This window comes from Bos mutus, chromosome 6, assembly GCF_027580195.1.
Source record: "Bos mutus isolate GX-2022 chromosome 6, NWIPB_WYAK_1.1, whole genome shotgun sequence".
NCBI lineage: Eukaryota > Metazoa > Chordata > Mammalia > Artiodactyla > Bovidae > Bos > Bos mutus.
Window position 1 is genome coordinate 77,530,156 of NC_091622.1, and position 18,636 is coordinate 77,548,791.

Here is an 18,636-nt window from a genome sequence, read left to right on the forward strand (position 1 = left end):
CTTCAAATATATCCACATGGCAAATAATTTAAGATATGATTTTTAACATCAAAGGTAATTTATTCAAGATTTACATTAATCTTTCTCATAATAGTCACTTCCATTTTGTCTTCCTGTCATCCTGAAGAAAGAAAATGTAATTTCCCAAAGGCTTTAAGAATTGGGGGAGTATTAAATGTAACTGAAATTAAGTGATTAATAATTTACTTTTGGGTCATGAATCAACTTCATGGAATGCTAAGGATCATTTGCAACCTCAGAAGCACTAGCAGTAACAATGCACTTTTTAAGACTCAAGAACTCTCAAAGGTTGGCTGCCCAACCTAATTAAACTTCAGTCTTCTGATACCAAATTTATTTCTTCTTTGTACTGAATCTCCTCAGATCTTCTTGACAGGAAAATGTCACTTTACCTGACAGCTGATAGACAGGTTATGTAGCACCATAATTGGAGAGAAAAGGATAGCTTAAAGCTACTCGACTTAATGGCTATATGTATGGCTCTTTCTTTCTTTCTTTTCTTAAGATTTCTGTGACAGACACAAAAGGCCCCAGCAAATAGGCCCAGTGCCATTTATTCCTGCTTCCTCCAGGGGTAATTATCTTATTCCATCAATAGTGCTGTCAGAAATTGGGCACATAATTCAGCATTTAAATGAACAAGCAGTGTAATATTTCCTGTCTCCCAGTGGAATGCTTTGCAGCTCACATTCTTCTCTGTCACTCACTCACTCTTGATGTATGTCCCATAGCCAGTCCTTAAATGCCTTCTCTCCCTGTGTTTCATTGCAGATGTTGGCTCCGACTTGACACCTACTTCATTTGGAGTTTTATAGGACCAGCGACCTTGATAATTATGGTGAGAACTCCTAATTAACTATGTGTTTCCCAAGTCAAGAAATAAAACTTTCACTCTCCCTATGCTGGCTATCTTTAATTTACATAGATTAATTTGGGGGTAAGCATGTATTTATTTGACACTACATAACTCAAGCAATTAGACACTCATTAGTCTACTTTTATATTGTAAAATGCTTAATCAAAACCCTCGGGAGCAGAAAACATGCATTTGCACAAGTTTATGCAGTTATTATAGCTCCTCAGGAACCTGATCTAGCATAATCCATTTGGTTTTATAGGTTTTAAACAGTGATGACTTTGTTTGACAGTAGTACATTTTCTTTCTTTTTCATTTGGATAATTTGAATTATGAATGGAATCAAATTGGAAATGTGGCAAAAAAAAATAAATAAATAACCTTCCTGTTCCTTCCAATTCTGTTTTTATATAAATTTCAAAAACTTTAAAATTTAAGAGGATTTAAGGGGAGCATGTGATTTTTTTTTAAAATAAAAAGATAAAAAAATAAATAAATAAAATTTAAGAGGATTTTACTTGAGAATGACAAATAAGTTAGGCAAACATTCTGGAATCATGCTTTCTTTTTTATTTTTAAATGCATAGTATCTTTCAAATATGAATTGTTTATCCTAATTTAGATACTATTGTTGGTATCATTATTTATGCTTATCATTTTAAAATACAAGGTTGCCCCAAGTTCTGAAGTATAAACAAAGCAGGTAACAAGGGCATTTTAACATGTGGTTTGTTTTGTTTTATTTGCAGTCATACGGTCTGTCTTGGTCCAGTGATATAAAAATGTCATTGGGGGTGCCCACTACTTTAATTCTAGTTTGTTGTAGCATGAGAATTTAACCAGCATTTTATAACCCTTTTGATCTAGCTATTCACAAATATTATGATTTTGAATATTAGTTTTGTAATGCAGCATTTGAACAATAAGTTAAGGTCCATGTTTGGAGGGTGGATATAATATCAACCTGGAATAGATATTGTCTTTTTTATAAACATATACTTGACTTTGAATTGTTTTATAGTTCTACAGCATCATTCCAACTGCTGCTGATTTTCTATTTGCATTTGGCATATCAATGCTTTGTAATCCTCTGGTATCTCAAGTTTCCAAGCTGCCTTTACAAAAAGACTAGATGATTATCTGTGATCCAATTATTTTATGAGAGCTAATTTCCCAGAACAACTCATCTGTCACAGAAAATAGACTTACTTTTTTTTCTACTCCAGTTATGCTACATAACAGTACCTTTTACATTCCAGCTTAATGTAATCTTCCTTGGGATTGCTTTATATAAAATGTTTCATCACACTGCCATTCTGAAACCTGAATCTGGCTGTCTTGATAATATCAAGTAAGTAACTTTTCTTTTGCTTTTCTTTAGTCTACCTTACCTTGATACACTAAACTATTCAAGCTTTTAATTGTATTGAGATATTTATGACAAAATGATAAAGATCAATGTATTTTATTTGCTGAATAAGATCATTTACTGACTACTGCGGTGACTTGATCTGCCTGAAAATAAGTATAGTGAAGCTTTGTCTTCAAAGAGACTTTTTCCCCCCTAAATTATAATTTAAAAAATGATAAGTTTTTTATTGAAACTGTGTTAGTCTCTCAGTCATGCATGACTCTTTGTGACCCCATGATCTTCCCAACCCAGGGATCGAACCTGGGTTTCCTACACTGCAGTTACATTCTTTACCAACTTAGCTACCAGGGAAGACCAAGTTTTTATTAGATGCATTTATTTATTTTGTCCAGGAACAAATACGTAGTTACTATATTGGGCAGACTCCTGTTTCGTAGAGTAATAGCCACACCAGTGCTCAACATTCCATCTCCTACTTCAGAGCAGTGGGAAGAGAGCAAGATGGTGCCACCTGCAAGTACCAAAGGAGGATGTTTATACTACAGGGGAGGAACCCAGAAATTATTAATCTGGGTGTTTACGGAGGAATTCTTATACTGCTGCCCTTCTGTCCTCCTGAGAGAGAAAGAGAAACTTAACATCTCCCTAATGTAAAATCTTATGGTATACAAATGTAATGCTCCAGATTTTACCTTCTTTGAAATGTTAACAAATCTCTTGGGAAGTAAACCCCACCAGAAGACTCTCAGTATGCAATCATCTTTTAACTCTCAAGGTTTATCCTTTAACGAAAATCTGCTTTTTTATGCTCAAAAAATCTGAAACATGCAGAGATAAGAAAATATCCACATTCCTTTCCTCCCTAGTAGTACTTCTTTTATATATACACAAAAAGAATCCAATTTACATTTTCTGGGAAAAAAAAAAAGTTCTTTAGTATAACCAAGAACTTTGTCTTATTCCCTTAAAGGGTGTGACATTTGAGAAAGAATAGTATGACTCTGTTGCAGAGGGAGAGGGTGGGAAGATTTGGGAGAATGGCCTTGAAACATGTATAATATCATGTATGAAACGAGTTGCCAGTCCAGGTTCGATGCACGATACTGGATGCTTGGGGCTAGTGCACTGGGACGACCCAGAAGGATGGTATGGGGAAGGAGGAGGGAGGAGGGTTCAGGATGGGGAACACATATATACCTGTGGCGGATTCATTTTGATATTTGGCAAAACTAATACAATTTGTAAAGTTTAAAAATAAAATAAAAATTAAAAAAAAAGAATAGTATGGAGATGTACTTTAGTTATTAACATATAGTCTGTATTAAGTAGCTTTTGTAAGTGATTGCCTATGCTACGTATAAACTGGTTAAATGTTTTTATTTAAATGAATGTACTTTCAGAGGTTTAATGAGGTTGCCTGTAACTTTCATGTGCTACTGACATTCTCCTTGAACTACCTCAGATAGCAGCTCTGTCACCCATTTCTCATCGACTTACGTTTAGCACCTGACATAGTTCCTTGCCCACAGTTAGTCCTCAATGTGTTTTCAGAATAAAGTAATGCATTAAAGACTGTAGTGACAAAAGTGCATTGAAATTAAGTGCTTAATTTGGTTTAAGGGATCTTCTGTCTATAACAGTTGAAAAAGTAGCTAAAGGGTTAGAAAAAATAAAAATATAATGTAGTAAACTAGAACTTATCTACTGTGAGTAATAGTCTTTTGTAGTTTAATATTACTTAGTTGAGTCATTACACTTTTGAATTATGTACAACTAGACTGCCCTTCTAAAATGTCATTATGGTTCCTTGGACTCTTTGTTCCTAATGGTATTGAATTTAAATCAATTATATAGGCACATAAAATATAACTTCTTTATCTTAGCATATTTGTACTCACTTTCATATAAATTATATCTTTATATGTATCTTTATGTAATATAAAAATGCATTTAATATTTTATTATCATTTTTGTTACATTTTAAAGTACTATCAGAAATAAGTGAATAACACTTTGATATTTATGTGACAGCTTTTACCAAATTAAAAATTTTAGAAATGTCTTGAACTTAGTACAGTCACATATTTTAAAAGATATATTTGTTTTCTCATTATTCATATGTATTTCTTTAGGTAATATGAGTTGAATCTCTGTGATATTACTAATTAGAAAAACAAGCACACAAAAGTGATAATTACATGTCATAGTATAGAAGGCATCAAATTTTATATTATGAAGCAAAATAAAGCCTTAAATGATGCTGTCTTGATTTGAATTCTGTATAAATTCCTTTATAGTTTACAGCCATTGGCAAGTTTGAGCCTTTCTCTCTTCTTTAAAATGGGTACAATAATGAAGCATACATACCATCAAATGAGCAGAGGAATGTAATCATGAATGTAATGATGATGGTTTTTAAGGAAAAGTCAATAAAGTACAAGGAGATAAATAAGGTAGCTGTTATAGAGAATACAGAGGGTAGTTTTAAGATGGAAAGATATGCATATGGATATGCTGATAGGAAAGAACCAGTTTTAAAAGTGGTTAGAAATAGAGGAAAGGGAATATGTGCTATAATCATGATCCAAGGAACATAGGGGAATGAGATCCAGAATAGTGGGACGATAATTCCACTTCATTCGATTTCATGAGACACTTTTGTACTGAGATACCATAAACCAGCCAGGGGAATTCTTTTCTACTCAGAATGGATAAAATAGTTAATAGGTATGATGTACATATGTGGTAGAACCAGAGTGGAACAGTAAATTGAGGAATTTCTGTCTATTCTCCTCTACAAAGTAAGAAAAATGGTCATCTACAGGTTATGAGGACATGTGGGATAGAGAAAATTAAAAAAAAAGTCTCAAGAAAATATTTCTTAGAACTTTATAGAATTTGAAGAACATTTTATTTCATTCAAAATATGTTAACTATTTAATAGGTGCTTGTAAAAAAATCACCAGGGCATAATTAAAAAGAAAAAAAGAGAATTTAAGAAAAAGCAAAATACAAAATCTGGCATCCTTTTTGTTTGTAGTAAAAATAAGGATCTGTATAATATAAATTTTAAGTGGTATGGATGATATGAGGGTATTTATTTTAAAGGCATAGCATGATTTATTTGGAAAATCTTTTTTAGTATGGACAGAGGGCATAAAAATGTATGTTTTCTTATTATGTTTTGTTTTGTAAAGTAATGAATAAGATACACCACCTTACACAGTTTGCTGAGAAAATAAGCTCACCATGTAAGACCTTTTGCCAGACAGTGTCTTTCTAAAACTATTCATTCATTTATTAAATATGTGTTATTTTTATTATATATGTTCTTTCACAGAGAAGAAATATCTTCTTTATCCAAAATTTGTTGTTTCTTCCCATATTCACTACCACCACTTCCTTTTATGCCACAGTGAACTTCTGCAAAGCTGCTTCAGTGGTCTTCTGACATTTTCCCCCACACTGATTCTTGCCCCTGCCTCCATTACCTAGAACGATCTCTTGAAAAGTTTAAATCTGATCATGTACCTCTCTTGGGTAAAACTCATCGGTGGTTTCCTGTTACTCTAACACCGAAGTCCAAATTTCCTACCATGGCCCACTAAGCCTTCCTAATCTAGTTGCCCCTTTCTTTCTACAGCTTCATTTTAAGCCATTTTAAGGGCCATTTAAGCCCCTCTGGCCATTCTAGATGCACTCACTTTTCCTTCAGGTCTTATCTGCTATTTCTCTACAGACTTTCTTTTCCCTAACACTGCATGACTGATACTACCCTAATTAATTAATCATCTAAAAACTATTTAGTTATATTTTAATTTTAATTTACTTCATAGTCATCATATTAATAATACTTTTTTGTTGTTGTTGTTATGGGGAGAATATTTGCTAACCAGCTGACATGAAGTGTTCCAGCCTACTTGACAGTTAATTCTTATTATAAGTGGATAAATTAGTGTTTGAATTATAAAAAATAAGTAAATAAATACATTTTGATGTTAGTATATGGTATTCATTTGGTTTGATAATGACTATATTAATGATATACTCTGGGAAAAAATAATAATATATTAAATTGCTATAGTTAACATACTTATGGAGGTAGAGGTACTCCACGTCTCAGATATAACCAAAAAAAATACTTAAAACTACATTTCTGTTTGCTCTTTTCTTACTTGTCCTTTGTCTTCTTTTCATCAAAATAGGTAATTATATTTGGAGGAAAAAAATAACTCCAGTCACTTGAATTTTGGGGTTGAATTTCAGACATAAGGAAAATCTAGCCTAATTTTTTAAAATATATGTATATATATATAAATATAATAAAGCAATTAATGAAATGTTATCAGCACAAAAGTAATTTATAGTATTGCTGAAGCATTATGACATGTATAACTTTAATTTTTGAGGAACATTTATAGCACCTGTGACATTTCCCTTAGAAATAAAAATTGATCATTTCTATAGTTATCAACTACTTGTATTGTTGAAAAACTATTTAACAGCATCACAATGACTTTGAATAATAAAAATAAATAATAGAATTTTTTAGGGCAAAGAAAGAAAATTGGTGCCCATATGGAGAGAAAAAGAATCTGCTAAACTTCCCTTTTCTATATCTGTCCCTTTGCCCTTTTCCAGGGACAGATATCTTCTGCATCCAGACTTCTTATCTTGACCTAGTCCTGTTTTCCAATTTCTGGTATCTCCCCTTCATTATGGTTTTGCATGAGTGATGGATTGGCAAACACAATGTCAGATAGTTTAAAGAAACAGTTTTCACTTTCCTTCCTTCCTCCCTGCGCTCTGATTCCTAACGGAAGGTATAATGTTGAAGAGAAATAACAACTCATGTTATACACAATTTCAATTTGAATTGGTTATATGATCTCACAAGTTACATCATGGCTCTAAAGTCTTAGGATCTCCTCAGAATTAGGAATAATTGATTCTGCTTTATTGAGTTTTGTTATAATTAAAACTATCATATATATAAAGAATACAAAACGTAATTTAGTGTTCATATAGTATGGTTTGATTATTTTTAACCAATCTATGTGGAAATACATTTCTGCCTTTCATTCTTAGTGTTTTTCTTAGTGAAATTTGCTCATTCTCTTATCGAAATCTCATTAGAATTTGACTGGCTTTGTTTCTCATGTAGAACTGGCCTGATATGATCCTCTTTTTTTTTTTTCCCCTTTTAAAGCAAAAGTTATCCTATTATGAAAGAATTAGGCTCCAGGAGTGAAATGCTCATTTGATTAATAAGTAACAAGTTCTGTAGTTAGTTTTAAATTAGGGGGGAAAAGAAGTGTCTCAGTGAACTTAGACATCTGCCACACATAAAGAAATCTAAGAAGGCTTCTGAGTAGCTTCAGGGATGAATAGAAAAATGTTTTACCTTACTGGTATCCATAGTAATTTACTTATTCCTTAACAAGGTAATTTTTGCTGTGTACTGTATTTCTAGATATTTATAGAAATAATTAAGTCATTTACCCTTGCTAGTACTACATTAGTACTTCATGGAGTTAAATGTGGTAGGTTCTTAAAAACTGAAGGTGGAAAAGTAGAATGATATAATCATTAAAAATGTAACAGTATCACAAAAACTTTCAATACTCTGATTTTTCTTCTTTATGTTAATATATTAAGATGGAATATATATATATTCCCTGCTTTTTAAAGTGGTATCATTTTTATACTGAAGTCAGTGCAGTATCTTAAAAAGAATTTGATCCTTTATGAAAACTGGAAACCTAGTTCTGAATTATATGTAATAAATATATTTGCCCACTTCAATGACTTCTGGATGAGTTATGAGGAAAATATAGTACTTTCTCATTCTTCTTAAAATATTAACTTGTTGTTCAGTCACTAATTCGTGTCTGACTCTTTGCGACCCCATGGACTGCAGCATGCCAGGCTTGCCTGTCCTTAACAGAAGTTTGAGTTTGCTCAAACTTATGTCCATTGAGTCAATGATGCTATCTAAACATCTCATCCCTTGCTGCCCTCTTTGCCTTTTGCCTTCAACCTTTCCCAGCATCAGAGTCTTTTCCAATGAGTCAGCTGTTTACATCAGTTGGCCAAAGTATTGGAGCTTCAGCATCAGTCCTTCCAGGGAATACTCAGGGTTGATTTCCAGGTTCCTATGCAATATTGTTCTTTACAATATTGGGTTTTGCTTTCACCACCAGACACATCCGCAACTGAACATCATTTCTGCTTAGGCCAGCAACTTCATTCTTTCTGGAACTATTAGTAATTGCCCTCTGCTCTTCACCAGTAGCATATTGGGCACCTTCCATCCTGGGGGCTCATCTTCCAGTGTCATAACTTTTTGCCTATTCATACTGTCCATGGGGTTCTCTTGGCAAGAATACTGGAATGATTTGCCATTCTCTCCTCCAGTGGACCATGTTTTGTCAGAACTCTTCACTGTCACCTGTCCGTCTTGAGTGGCCCTGCACAGCATAACTCATAGCTTCATTGAGTTACTCAAGCCCTCTCACCATGGCAAAGTTGTGAGCCATAAAGGGAAAAATATTAGCTGTGAATTAAAAGGTTGAAATATTGTTTTGGACTTTTCTAAAGGAAGCTCAGTATAGTTTATATAGTCCATGAAGACTTGAAAAAAAAAAAAAAACTTGTGTCTCTATTCAGCTAATTTTATTCATTGTTTACCTTCCACCACCCAAACTACTACATTTAAATGAACATGCCATAGATTTCTAATTATTTTAAGCATTTAAAGATGTGTTTAGAAACTGTCACCTCTTGTAAAAAAAATTTCCCGGCCAACACACTTTACTGAGATGTGTTTTTCCAAAACTTTTTAATCAAATATAATTGTCAATACCCACACACACTGTGAACACTTTAGTCCTTAAAAGGGAACTAGTAGTTGATTTACTTTATTCACTGTAATAAAATAATTTTTAAGAATATTCTGAAAAGAATATCATTCAGTATCTCATTTTCCCCACCTTCCCTCCATTTCCTTGGTCTGTGGTTAAACATCACTGAAAATGTTCCACAAAGTTATCTTAAATGATCGAGGTATATTTGAAGAATAATACAATCTAAACAGCACTGTTTGGAGTTCTGTGTATTTTTATGACACCACTAGATTTACTTCAAATAAGTTAAGATTTTCCTCAGGTTTTAGTTAGTCCTTTACTGATTAACTTAATTTCAACTGCAAACATTTAACAATCACTTCTATGGAAAATTAACTTTAGCCACCAGTTCACAAAGCTGTGCATTCAGCCAGTCTTGTTGCCAATCTCACTGTATCATGCATTTTAGGCTGTAGTTTTAAGTTTTGTGAAATATTAAAAGTGTTAGTCTCTTTTTTCAGGCTTTCTCTTTAAAACGCATTCAGATCCCCATGAGATCTTTCTAGAACCAGGTGTTTTTTACATCACTGTGTTTGGCATACTTCATTTTCTGGGAGCTGACACTGAGAGAAAAAAAAAAAAACAGTTTGAAGGATGACTGTCACGGGCTCACTGGAAAACTGTTAGGCATTTTACCTTGAGATCAAATAATTCTTTCACTTTTTCCCAAAATGATCAGGTTATATCAGGATTAGGATAATCAATTACAGCCTAAGGATGAGAAAGCCTAAAAGACTACCTAAGGGGGGGAAAAATTATTCTTTATGAGAAAAACTTAAAAGCTGGTAACTCCTGTGTTCTTTATATGTTGGCTAAACTCAGATTTCCTTTGTATCCTATATGAAATGTGCAGTCAGACTTTGGGAAAGCTTGGTAATCAGAATTGTTTTATGAAACCAGCATTTCTGTAGTAATTATACACACAACAACAGAATTAATCTAAAATAAGCAGTTATAACAAGGCTGTAGTTTTTCCCCCAAAATAATTAGGAGACAATATTCACTTAAACTTTCATTAGGTCGGAAGAAATACAAAAAAATTATAAATAAATAATATTTATATTCCATATTATTCATATATTTTATTTGTTTAATGTATAAACACATTTTATTTTTGTGTTTTACTCATTAATTTATTTAATAAATGAAAAGTCATAAAATTTTGGATACGTATTGAAGATATAACTTACTGAATTGATAATTTATTTACACAGACTATAAGAGAAAGGTTCTTATGCAATATTGCTCTGTACAGCATCGGACCTTGCTTCTATCACTAGTCACATCCACAGCTGGGTATTGTTTTTGCTTTGGCTCCATCCCTTCATTCTTTCTCGAGTTATATCTCCACTGATCTCCAGTAGCATATTGGGCACCTACTGACCTGGGGAGTTCCTCTTTCAGTATTCTATCATTTTGCCTTTTCATACTGTTCATGGGGTTCTCAAGGCAAGAATACTGAAGTGGTTTGCCATTCCCTTCTCCAGTGGACCACATTCTGTCAGATATCTCCATCATGACCCGCCCATCTTGGGTTGCCCCACAGGCATGGCTTAGTTTCATTGAGTTAGACAAGGCTGTGGTCCTAGTGTGATTAGATTGACTAGTTTTCTGTGAGTATGGTTTCAGTGTGTCTGCCCTCTGAAGCCCTCTTGCAACACCTACCGTCTTACTTGGGTTTCTCTTACCTAGGGCGTGGGGTATCTCTTCACAGCTGCTCCAGAAAAGCGCAGCCATTGCTCCTGACCTTGGACGAGGGGTATCTCCTCACCACCGCCCTTCCTGACCTTCAACTTGGGATAGCTCCTCTAGGCCCTCCTGCGCCCGTGCAGCCAGGGCTCCTTGGACATGGGGTTGGTCCTCCCAGCCACTGCCCCTGGCCTCGGGCGTTGGGTAGCTCCTCCCGCCCGCTGCCGGTGGCCTCGGGCTCCCATCACTTCATGGGAAATAGATGGGGAAACAGTGGAAACAGTGTCAGACTTTATTTTTCTGGGCTCCAAAATCACTGCAGGTGGTGACTGCAGCCATGAAATTAAAAGACGCTTACTCCTTGGAAGGAAAGTTATGACCAACCTAGATAGCGTATTGAAAAGCAGAGACATTACTTTGCCAACAAAGTTCATCTAGTCAAGGCTATGGTTTTTCCTGTGGTCATGTATGGATGTGAGAGTTGGACTGTGAAGAAGGCTGAGCACCGAAGAATTGATGCTTTTGAACTGTGGTGTTGGAGAAGACGCTTGAGAGTCCCTTGGACTGCAAGCAGATCCAACCAGTTCATTCTGAAGGAGATCAGCCCTGGGATTTCTTTGGAAGGAATGATGCTAAAGCTGAAACTCCAGTACTTTGGCCACCTCATGCGAAGAGTTGACTCATTGGAAAAGACTCTGATGCTGGGAGGGATTGGGGGCAAGAGGAGAAGGGGACGACAGAGGATGAGATGGCTGGATGGCATCACTGACTCAATGGACATGAGTCTGAGTGAACTCCGGGAGTTGGTGACGGACAGGGAGGCCTGGCGTGCTGCGATTCATGGGGTCGCGAAAAGTCGGACACGACTGAGCGACTGATCTGATATGATCTGATAAGAGAAAGGAGTAGAGTGTGATTCCAAGATTTTTGGCATTGGGTATTGAGATATGACTGTAGAAAAAAGACACACTGGGGGCAGGTTAGCAGATTTGGGAGGGGAGTTGAACAACATAAGTTTGAAAGATTTACTAAATATTGCAGTGTAGATGATGCATAAGAAGTTGGAATAATGAAGAGAGCTGAAGATTTAAATTTGAAATCATTGGTATATAGATTTGATTTGATTTTTGCATTTAGTGTTTTTTAGGTATTAAATATTGATTTTGTTTTATATATCTTTATTCCTTTCTATAGTGGTAAATGATTCTGCTTTTTTTTTTCCATTTATGACAATGATATATTTCCTGTTAAACCATTAAGCAAAGTGAGATGATTTTTAAAAAATTAATAATGTAAAGGTGGTATGCAGACATGACAAAAGCTTAAGATAGTGATTTTCCAGTCAGATTGGTTTGTGTCACTTGTCATGGTATGTTACTGTTAGGATATCCTTGCTGTGAGTATCTACATCATAATGCTCCTAATGAGTAATAAAAACTGAAATCCAGAAGTAGGTGTCTTTGTAGCTGGTTTAATAGCTTAGTGATGTTAGTAAGTACCTTAGCTCTTTCCATCATTTATCACCCTTAGCATATTGGATATTGTCACTCACAGTGTCAACTTGTGGTCCAGGAATGTCTCCTTCAGTTTCCACCATCTCATCTTTAGCAATTGTGTTCAAAAGCAAAAGCAAGGAGAGAAAAGAGTGTTTTCATCAAAAGCCTCTTCTATACAATGTTACAAACCTCTGTCCTTAGTACCTCAGGCACTCAGTCTATCAGATCTAATCCTTTGAATCTGTTTGTTACTTCCACTGTTTAATCATAATGGATTTGATTTAGGTCATGACTGAATGGCCTAGTGGTTTTCCCTACTTTCTTCAATTTAAGTCTGAATTTGGCAATAAGGAGTTCATGATCTGAGCCACAGTCAGCTCACAGTGTTGTTTTTGCTGACTATATAGAGCTTCTCCATCTTTGGCTATAAAGAATATAATCATTCTGATTTTGGAACTGACCGTCTGGTGATGTCCATGTGTAGAGTCATCTCTTGTGTTGTTGGAAGAGGGTGTTTGCTATGACTAGTACATTCTCTTGGCCAAACTATTAGCCTTTGCCCTGCTTCATTTTGTATTCCAAGGCCAAACTTGTCTGTTACTCCAGGTATCTCTTGACTTCCTAATTTGCATTCCAGTCCCCTTTGATGAAAAGGATATCTTTTATTAGTATTAGTTCTTGAAGGTTTTGTAGGACATCATAGAACTGTTCAACTTCAGCTTCTTCAGCATTAGAGGTTGTGGTATAGACTTGGATCACTGTGATATTGAATCATTTGTCTTGGAAATGAACAGAGATCATTCTGTCATTTTTGAGATTGCACCCAAATACTTCATTTCAGGGTCTTTTGTTGATTATGAGACCTACTCCATTTCTTCTAAGGGATTCTTGCCCACAGTAGTAGATATAACGGTCATCTGAATTAAATTTGCCCACTCCCGTTCATTTTAGTTCACTGATTCCTAAAATGTCAGTGTTCACTCTTACCATCTCCTGTTTCAACACTTCTAATTTACCTTTACTCACAGACCTAACATCCCAGGTTCCTATGAAATACTGTTTTTTATAGCAGCAGACTTTTCTTCCACCACCAGTCACATGCAAAACTGGACATTGTTTCCCCTTTGGCTCAGCCACTTCATTCTTTCCGGAGCTATTTTCTCTGCTCTTGTCTAGTAGCATATTGGGCACCTACCAACCTGGGGAGTTCATTGTTCTGTGTCGTATCTTTCTGCCTTTTCATACTCTTCATGGGTTCTTAAGGCAATAATACTGAAGTGCTTTGTCATTCCCTTCTCCAAGGAACCGTGTTTTATCAGAACTCTCCACCATGCCCTGTCCATCTTGGGTGGCCCTACACAGCATGGCTCATAGATTCATTGAGTTAGACAAGCCTGTAATCCACGTGATCAGTTTGTTTTGTTTTATGTAAATTGTAGTTTTCATTCTGTCTGCCCTCTGATGGATAAAGACTAGAAGCTTATGAAAGCTTCCTGATGGGAAGGACTGACTGTTGGAAAATTGGAGTCTTGCTCAGATGGGTGGGGCCATGCTCAGTAAATCTTTTTTTTGTTTGTTTTTGTTTTTGTTTTTTTTCACATTATATATTTTTTTAAATTTTATTTTATTTTTAAACTTTACAATATTGTATTAGTTTTGCCAAATATCGAAATGAATCCACCACAGGTATACCCGCGTTCCCCATCCTGAACCCTCCTCCCTCCTCCCTCCCCTACCCTCCCTCTGGGTTGTCCCAGTGCACCAGCCCCAAGCATCCAGTACCGTGCATCGAACCTGGACTGGCGACTCGTTTCATACATGATATTATACATGTTTCAATGCTATTCTCCCAAATCTCCCCACCCTCTCCCTCTCCCACAGAGTCCATAAGACTGATCTATACATCGGTGTCTCTTTTGCAGTCTCGTACACAGGGTTATTGTTACCATCTTTCTAAATTCCATATATATGCATTAGTATACTGTATTGGTGTTTTTCTTTCTGGCTTACTTCACTCTGCATAATAGGTTCCAGTTTCATCCATCTCATTAGAACTGATTCAAATGTATTCTTTTTAATGGCTGAGTAATACTCCATTGTGTATATGTACCACTGCTTTCTTATCCATTCATCTGCTGATGGGCATCTAGGTTGCTTCCATGTCCTGGCTATTATAAACAGTGCTGCAATGAACATTGGGGTACACGTGTCTCTTTCCCTTCTGGTTTCCTCAGTGTGTATGCCCAGCAGTGGGATTGCTGGGTCATAAGGCAGTTCTATTTCCAGTTTTTTAAGGAATCTCCACACTGTTCTCCATAGTGGCTGTACTAGTTTGCATTCCCACCAACAGTGTAAGAGAGTTCCCTTTTCTCCACACCCTCTCCAGCATTTATTGCTTGTAGACTTTTGGATCACAGCCATTCTGACTGGCGTGAAATGGTACCTCATAGTGGTTTTGATTTGTATTTCTCTGATAATGAGTGATGTTGAGCATCTTTTCATGTGTTTGTTAGCCATCTGTATGTCTTCTTTGGAGAAATGTCTATTTAGTTCTTTGGCCCATTTTTTGATTGGGTCATTTATTTTTCTGGAGTTGAGCTGTAGGAGTTGCTTGTATATTTTTGAGATTAGTTGTTTGTCAGTTGTTTCATTTGCTATTATTTTCTCCCATTCTGAAGGCTGCCTTTTCACCTTGCTAATAGTTTCCTTTGTTGTGCAGAAGCTTTTAAGTTTAATTAGGTCCCATTTGTTTATTTTTGCTTTTATTTCCAATATTCTGGGAGGTGGGTCATAGAGGATCCTGCTGTGATGTATGTCGGAGAGTGTTTTGCCTATGTTCTCCTCTAGGAGTTTTATAGTTTCTGGTCTTACATTTAGAAAATCTTTAATCCTATTTTCTATTGATGGGTGGGGTTGTTTCCCCTACTAGTAATAATGGAGGTAATGATGACCTCCTTTTAAAGGACTTATCCCAAAAAAAAAAAAAAAAAAAGGACTTATCCCAGGACTACTGTATTCAGTGCCCCTTACACCATGCAGGCCACTGTCAACCCACACCTCCACTGGAGACTCCTGGACACTCACAGGCAAGTCTGGCTCAGTCTCATGTGGGGTAACTGCTCCTTTCTCGGTCCTGGTACGCACAAGGTTTTGTTTGTGCCCTCCAAAGTCTGTTTCTCCAGTCCTGTGGAAGTCCTGTAATCAAATCCCACTGTCCTTCAAAGTCAAATTCCCTCGGTTCTCAGTCCCTTTGCCAGATCCCCAGATTGGGAAATCTTCTGTGGGCCCTAGAACTTTCACCACAGTGCAAGAACTTCTTTGATATAATTGTTCCCCAGTTTTTTCTCATGTCTAATTATCTGTTATTAAATGTCTGCTGTGGATATGTCTACATTATAAAAATTCAAGTAAATCTTATGAAAATGGAAGTATTATGTTATTGCAGTTCATTCATCCCCAAGTTTTTTGACAGATAGAACTTATTCTAGTCTTTGCTTTTATTTATACCATAGAAGAGATTAATGTAAGAATCTGTTTATTATTTAGGAATTAAAAATGTTGAAATTTACTGTTTTAATCTTTTTTGTTCATTTTTTAAAAATGCAGTTGCTGTGCACTGTCCAAACAGGTACTTGTATTTGGCATTATCTTGTTTAATTCTATATTGTAAAACTTAATCTTGCTTGCTGTTGGTTAAACTCACAAATTCTATCCTAAAGTGTTTTCATTAATTTGTAATATATTTATTTTAATATACTTTCAGCTTATAAACAATTATACAAGGAAATAATAGATTTGGAACTATATATTTCAAATATAAATAAAGAGATTTGAGTCACTTTGATTTATTTCCACAAAGATCATCTTTCTTTTAAACATATAAGTCAGTTTTTGCACCAGTGACTACTTAAGGTCATAATTCTTTAAAATATAAAGTGAAAACTATGATTGCTTAAAGGCTGAATGAAATATATGAAATCTCATGGATGTCACAATTATGTGGCTTTTAAGAGCTGTCTTGGTTGTTATAATCAGAACCAACTAGTAATAACATTTTTGCCTAATATAACTATAAAGTGACTCTGAGAGAGTCAGACATGACTGAGTGACTCAGCACAGAACAGCACAAAGTGACACAAATTATTTTAAACTGAAAATTCTATTTACTACAATGATTATCAGCATATAAATTTGTCTGAAAGTTGACCAAAACTTATGATTTAAAAAATTTGATGTGAGAAATTTTGCATAAATATTATTGGGCTCAAAGACATTTTTACTTGCAAATCCTAATCAACCCATATTTAAAATGTTTCTTGGAGATGTTTAAAGAAAATTTACGGGTAATATTAAGTTAAATATTGAATTGCATTTTGAGTCACATACTGCAGATAAAAATTTAGTTGTAGATTCTGAAATAAATGACCTAAACCCTCTGGTTCTGCCCTTCAGTTCAGTTCAGTCACTCAGTCATGTTGTACTCTTTGCAACCCCATGGACTGCAGCACACCAGGCCTCCCTGTCCATAGCCAACCCCTTCAGTTTACTCAAACTCATGTCCATTGAGTTGGTGATGCTATCAACCATCTCATCCTCTGTTGTCCCCTTCTCCTCCTGCCTTCAATCATTCCCAGCATCAGAATCTTTTCAAATGAGTCAGTTCTTCGCATCAGGTGGCCAAAGTGTTGGAGTTTCAGCTTCAGATTCAGACCTTCCAATGAATATTCAGGACTGATTTCCTTTAGGATGGACTGACTGGATCTCCTTGCAGTCCAAGGGACTCTCAAGAGTCTTCTCCAACACCACAGTTCAAGAGCAACAATTCTTTGGCTCTCAGCTTTCTTTATTGTCCAACTCTTACATCCATGCAGCTACTGGAAATACCATAGCACTGACTAGACAGACTTTTGTTAACAAAGTACTGTCTCCGCTTTTTAACATGCTGTCTATATTGGTCATAACTTTCCTTCCAAAGAGCAAGCGTCTTTTAATTTCATGGCTGCAGTCACCATCGGCAGTGATTTTGGAGCCCAAGAAAAGAAAATCTGTCACTGTTTCCACTGTTTCCCCATCTATTTCCTATGAAGTTATGGGACCAGATGCCATGATCTTAGTTTTCTGAATGTTGAGCTTTAAGCCAACTTGTTCACTCTCCTCTTTCACTTTCATCAAGAGGCTCTTCAGTTCCTATTCACTTTCTGCCATAAGGGTGATGTCATCTGCATATCTGAGGTTATTGATATTTCTCCCGGCAATCTTGATTCCAGCTTGTGCTTCCTCCAGCCCAGTGTTTCTCAAGATGTACTCTGCACATAAGTTAAATAAGCAGGGTGACAGTAGTCAGCTTTGACATACTCATTTCCCAATATGGAATCAGTCTGTTGTTCCATGTCCAGTTCTAACTGTTGCTTCCTGATCTGCATACAGGTTTCTCAAGAGGCAGCTCAGGTGGTCTGGTATTCCCATCTGAACTCCCCAGGTCAGTAGGTGCCCAGTTTGCTACTGGAGATCAGTGAAAAAAATAACTCCAGAAAGAATGAAGAGATGGAGCCAAAGAAAAAACAACATCCAGTTGTGGATGTGCCTGGTGATGGAAGTAAAGATGATGCTGTAAAGAGCAATACTGCATAGGAATCTGGAAAGTTAGGTCCATGAATCAAGGCAAATTGGAAGTGGTCAAACAGGAGATGGTTAGAGGAACACTGACATTTTAGGAAACTAAATTGGACTAACATTTAGCAAACTAAAATGGACTGTAATGGATTAGTTTAACTCAAATGACCATTATATCTACTACTGTGGGCAAGAATACCTTATAAGAAATGGAGTAGCCCTCATAGTCAACAAGAGAGTCTGAAATGCAGTACTTGGATACAATCTCAAAAACAGAAGAATGATCTTTGTTCGTTTCCAAGGCAAACCATTTAGTGTCACAGTAATACAAGTCTATGCCCCAACTAGTAATGCTGAAGAAGCTGAAGTTGAATGGTTGTATGAAAACCTACAAGACCTTCTAGAACTAACACCCAAAAAAGATGCCCTTTTCATTATAGGGGACTGGAAAGCAAAAGTAGGAAGTCAAGGACTACCTAGAGTAACAGGCAAAATTTGGCTTTGGAGTACAAAATGAATCAGGGGAAAGCCTAATAGAGTTTTGCCAAAAGAACACAGTGGTCATAGCAAACACCCTCTTCCAACAATACAAGAGAAGACTCTACACATGGACATCACCAGATGGTCAGTACTGACATCAAATTGATTATATTCTTTACAGCCAAAGATGGAGAAGTTCTATAC

The 18,636-nt window shown here is 35.9% G+C and overlaps 1 protein-coding gene across 6 annotated transcripts in view; it reads left to right on the forward strand.

The window, feature by feature from the left end:
• Nucleotides 1-18,636, forward strand: part of ADGRL3 (adhesion G protein-coupled receptor L3) — a 956,872-nt gene that overhangs the window by 857,476 nt on the left and 80,760 nt on the right. For all 6 annotated transcript variants that reach the window (XM_070372463.1, XM_070372465.1, XM_070372461.1 and 3 more), the window contains 2 exons: nt 793-859; nt 2,137-2,228. In XM_070372463.1, coding sequence (XP_070228564.1) covers nt 793-859; nt 2,137-2,228 — 159 coding nt within the window. The remainder of the gene's footprint in view (nt 1-792; nt 860-2,136; nt 2,229-18,636) is intronic.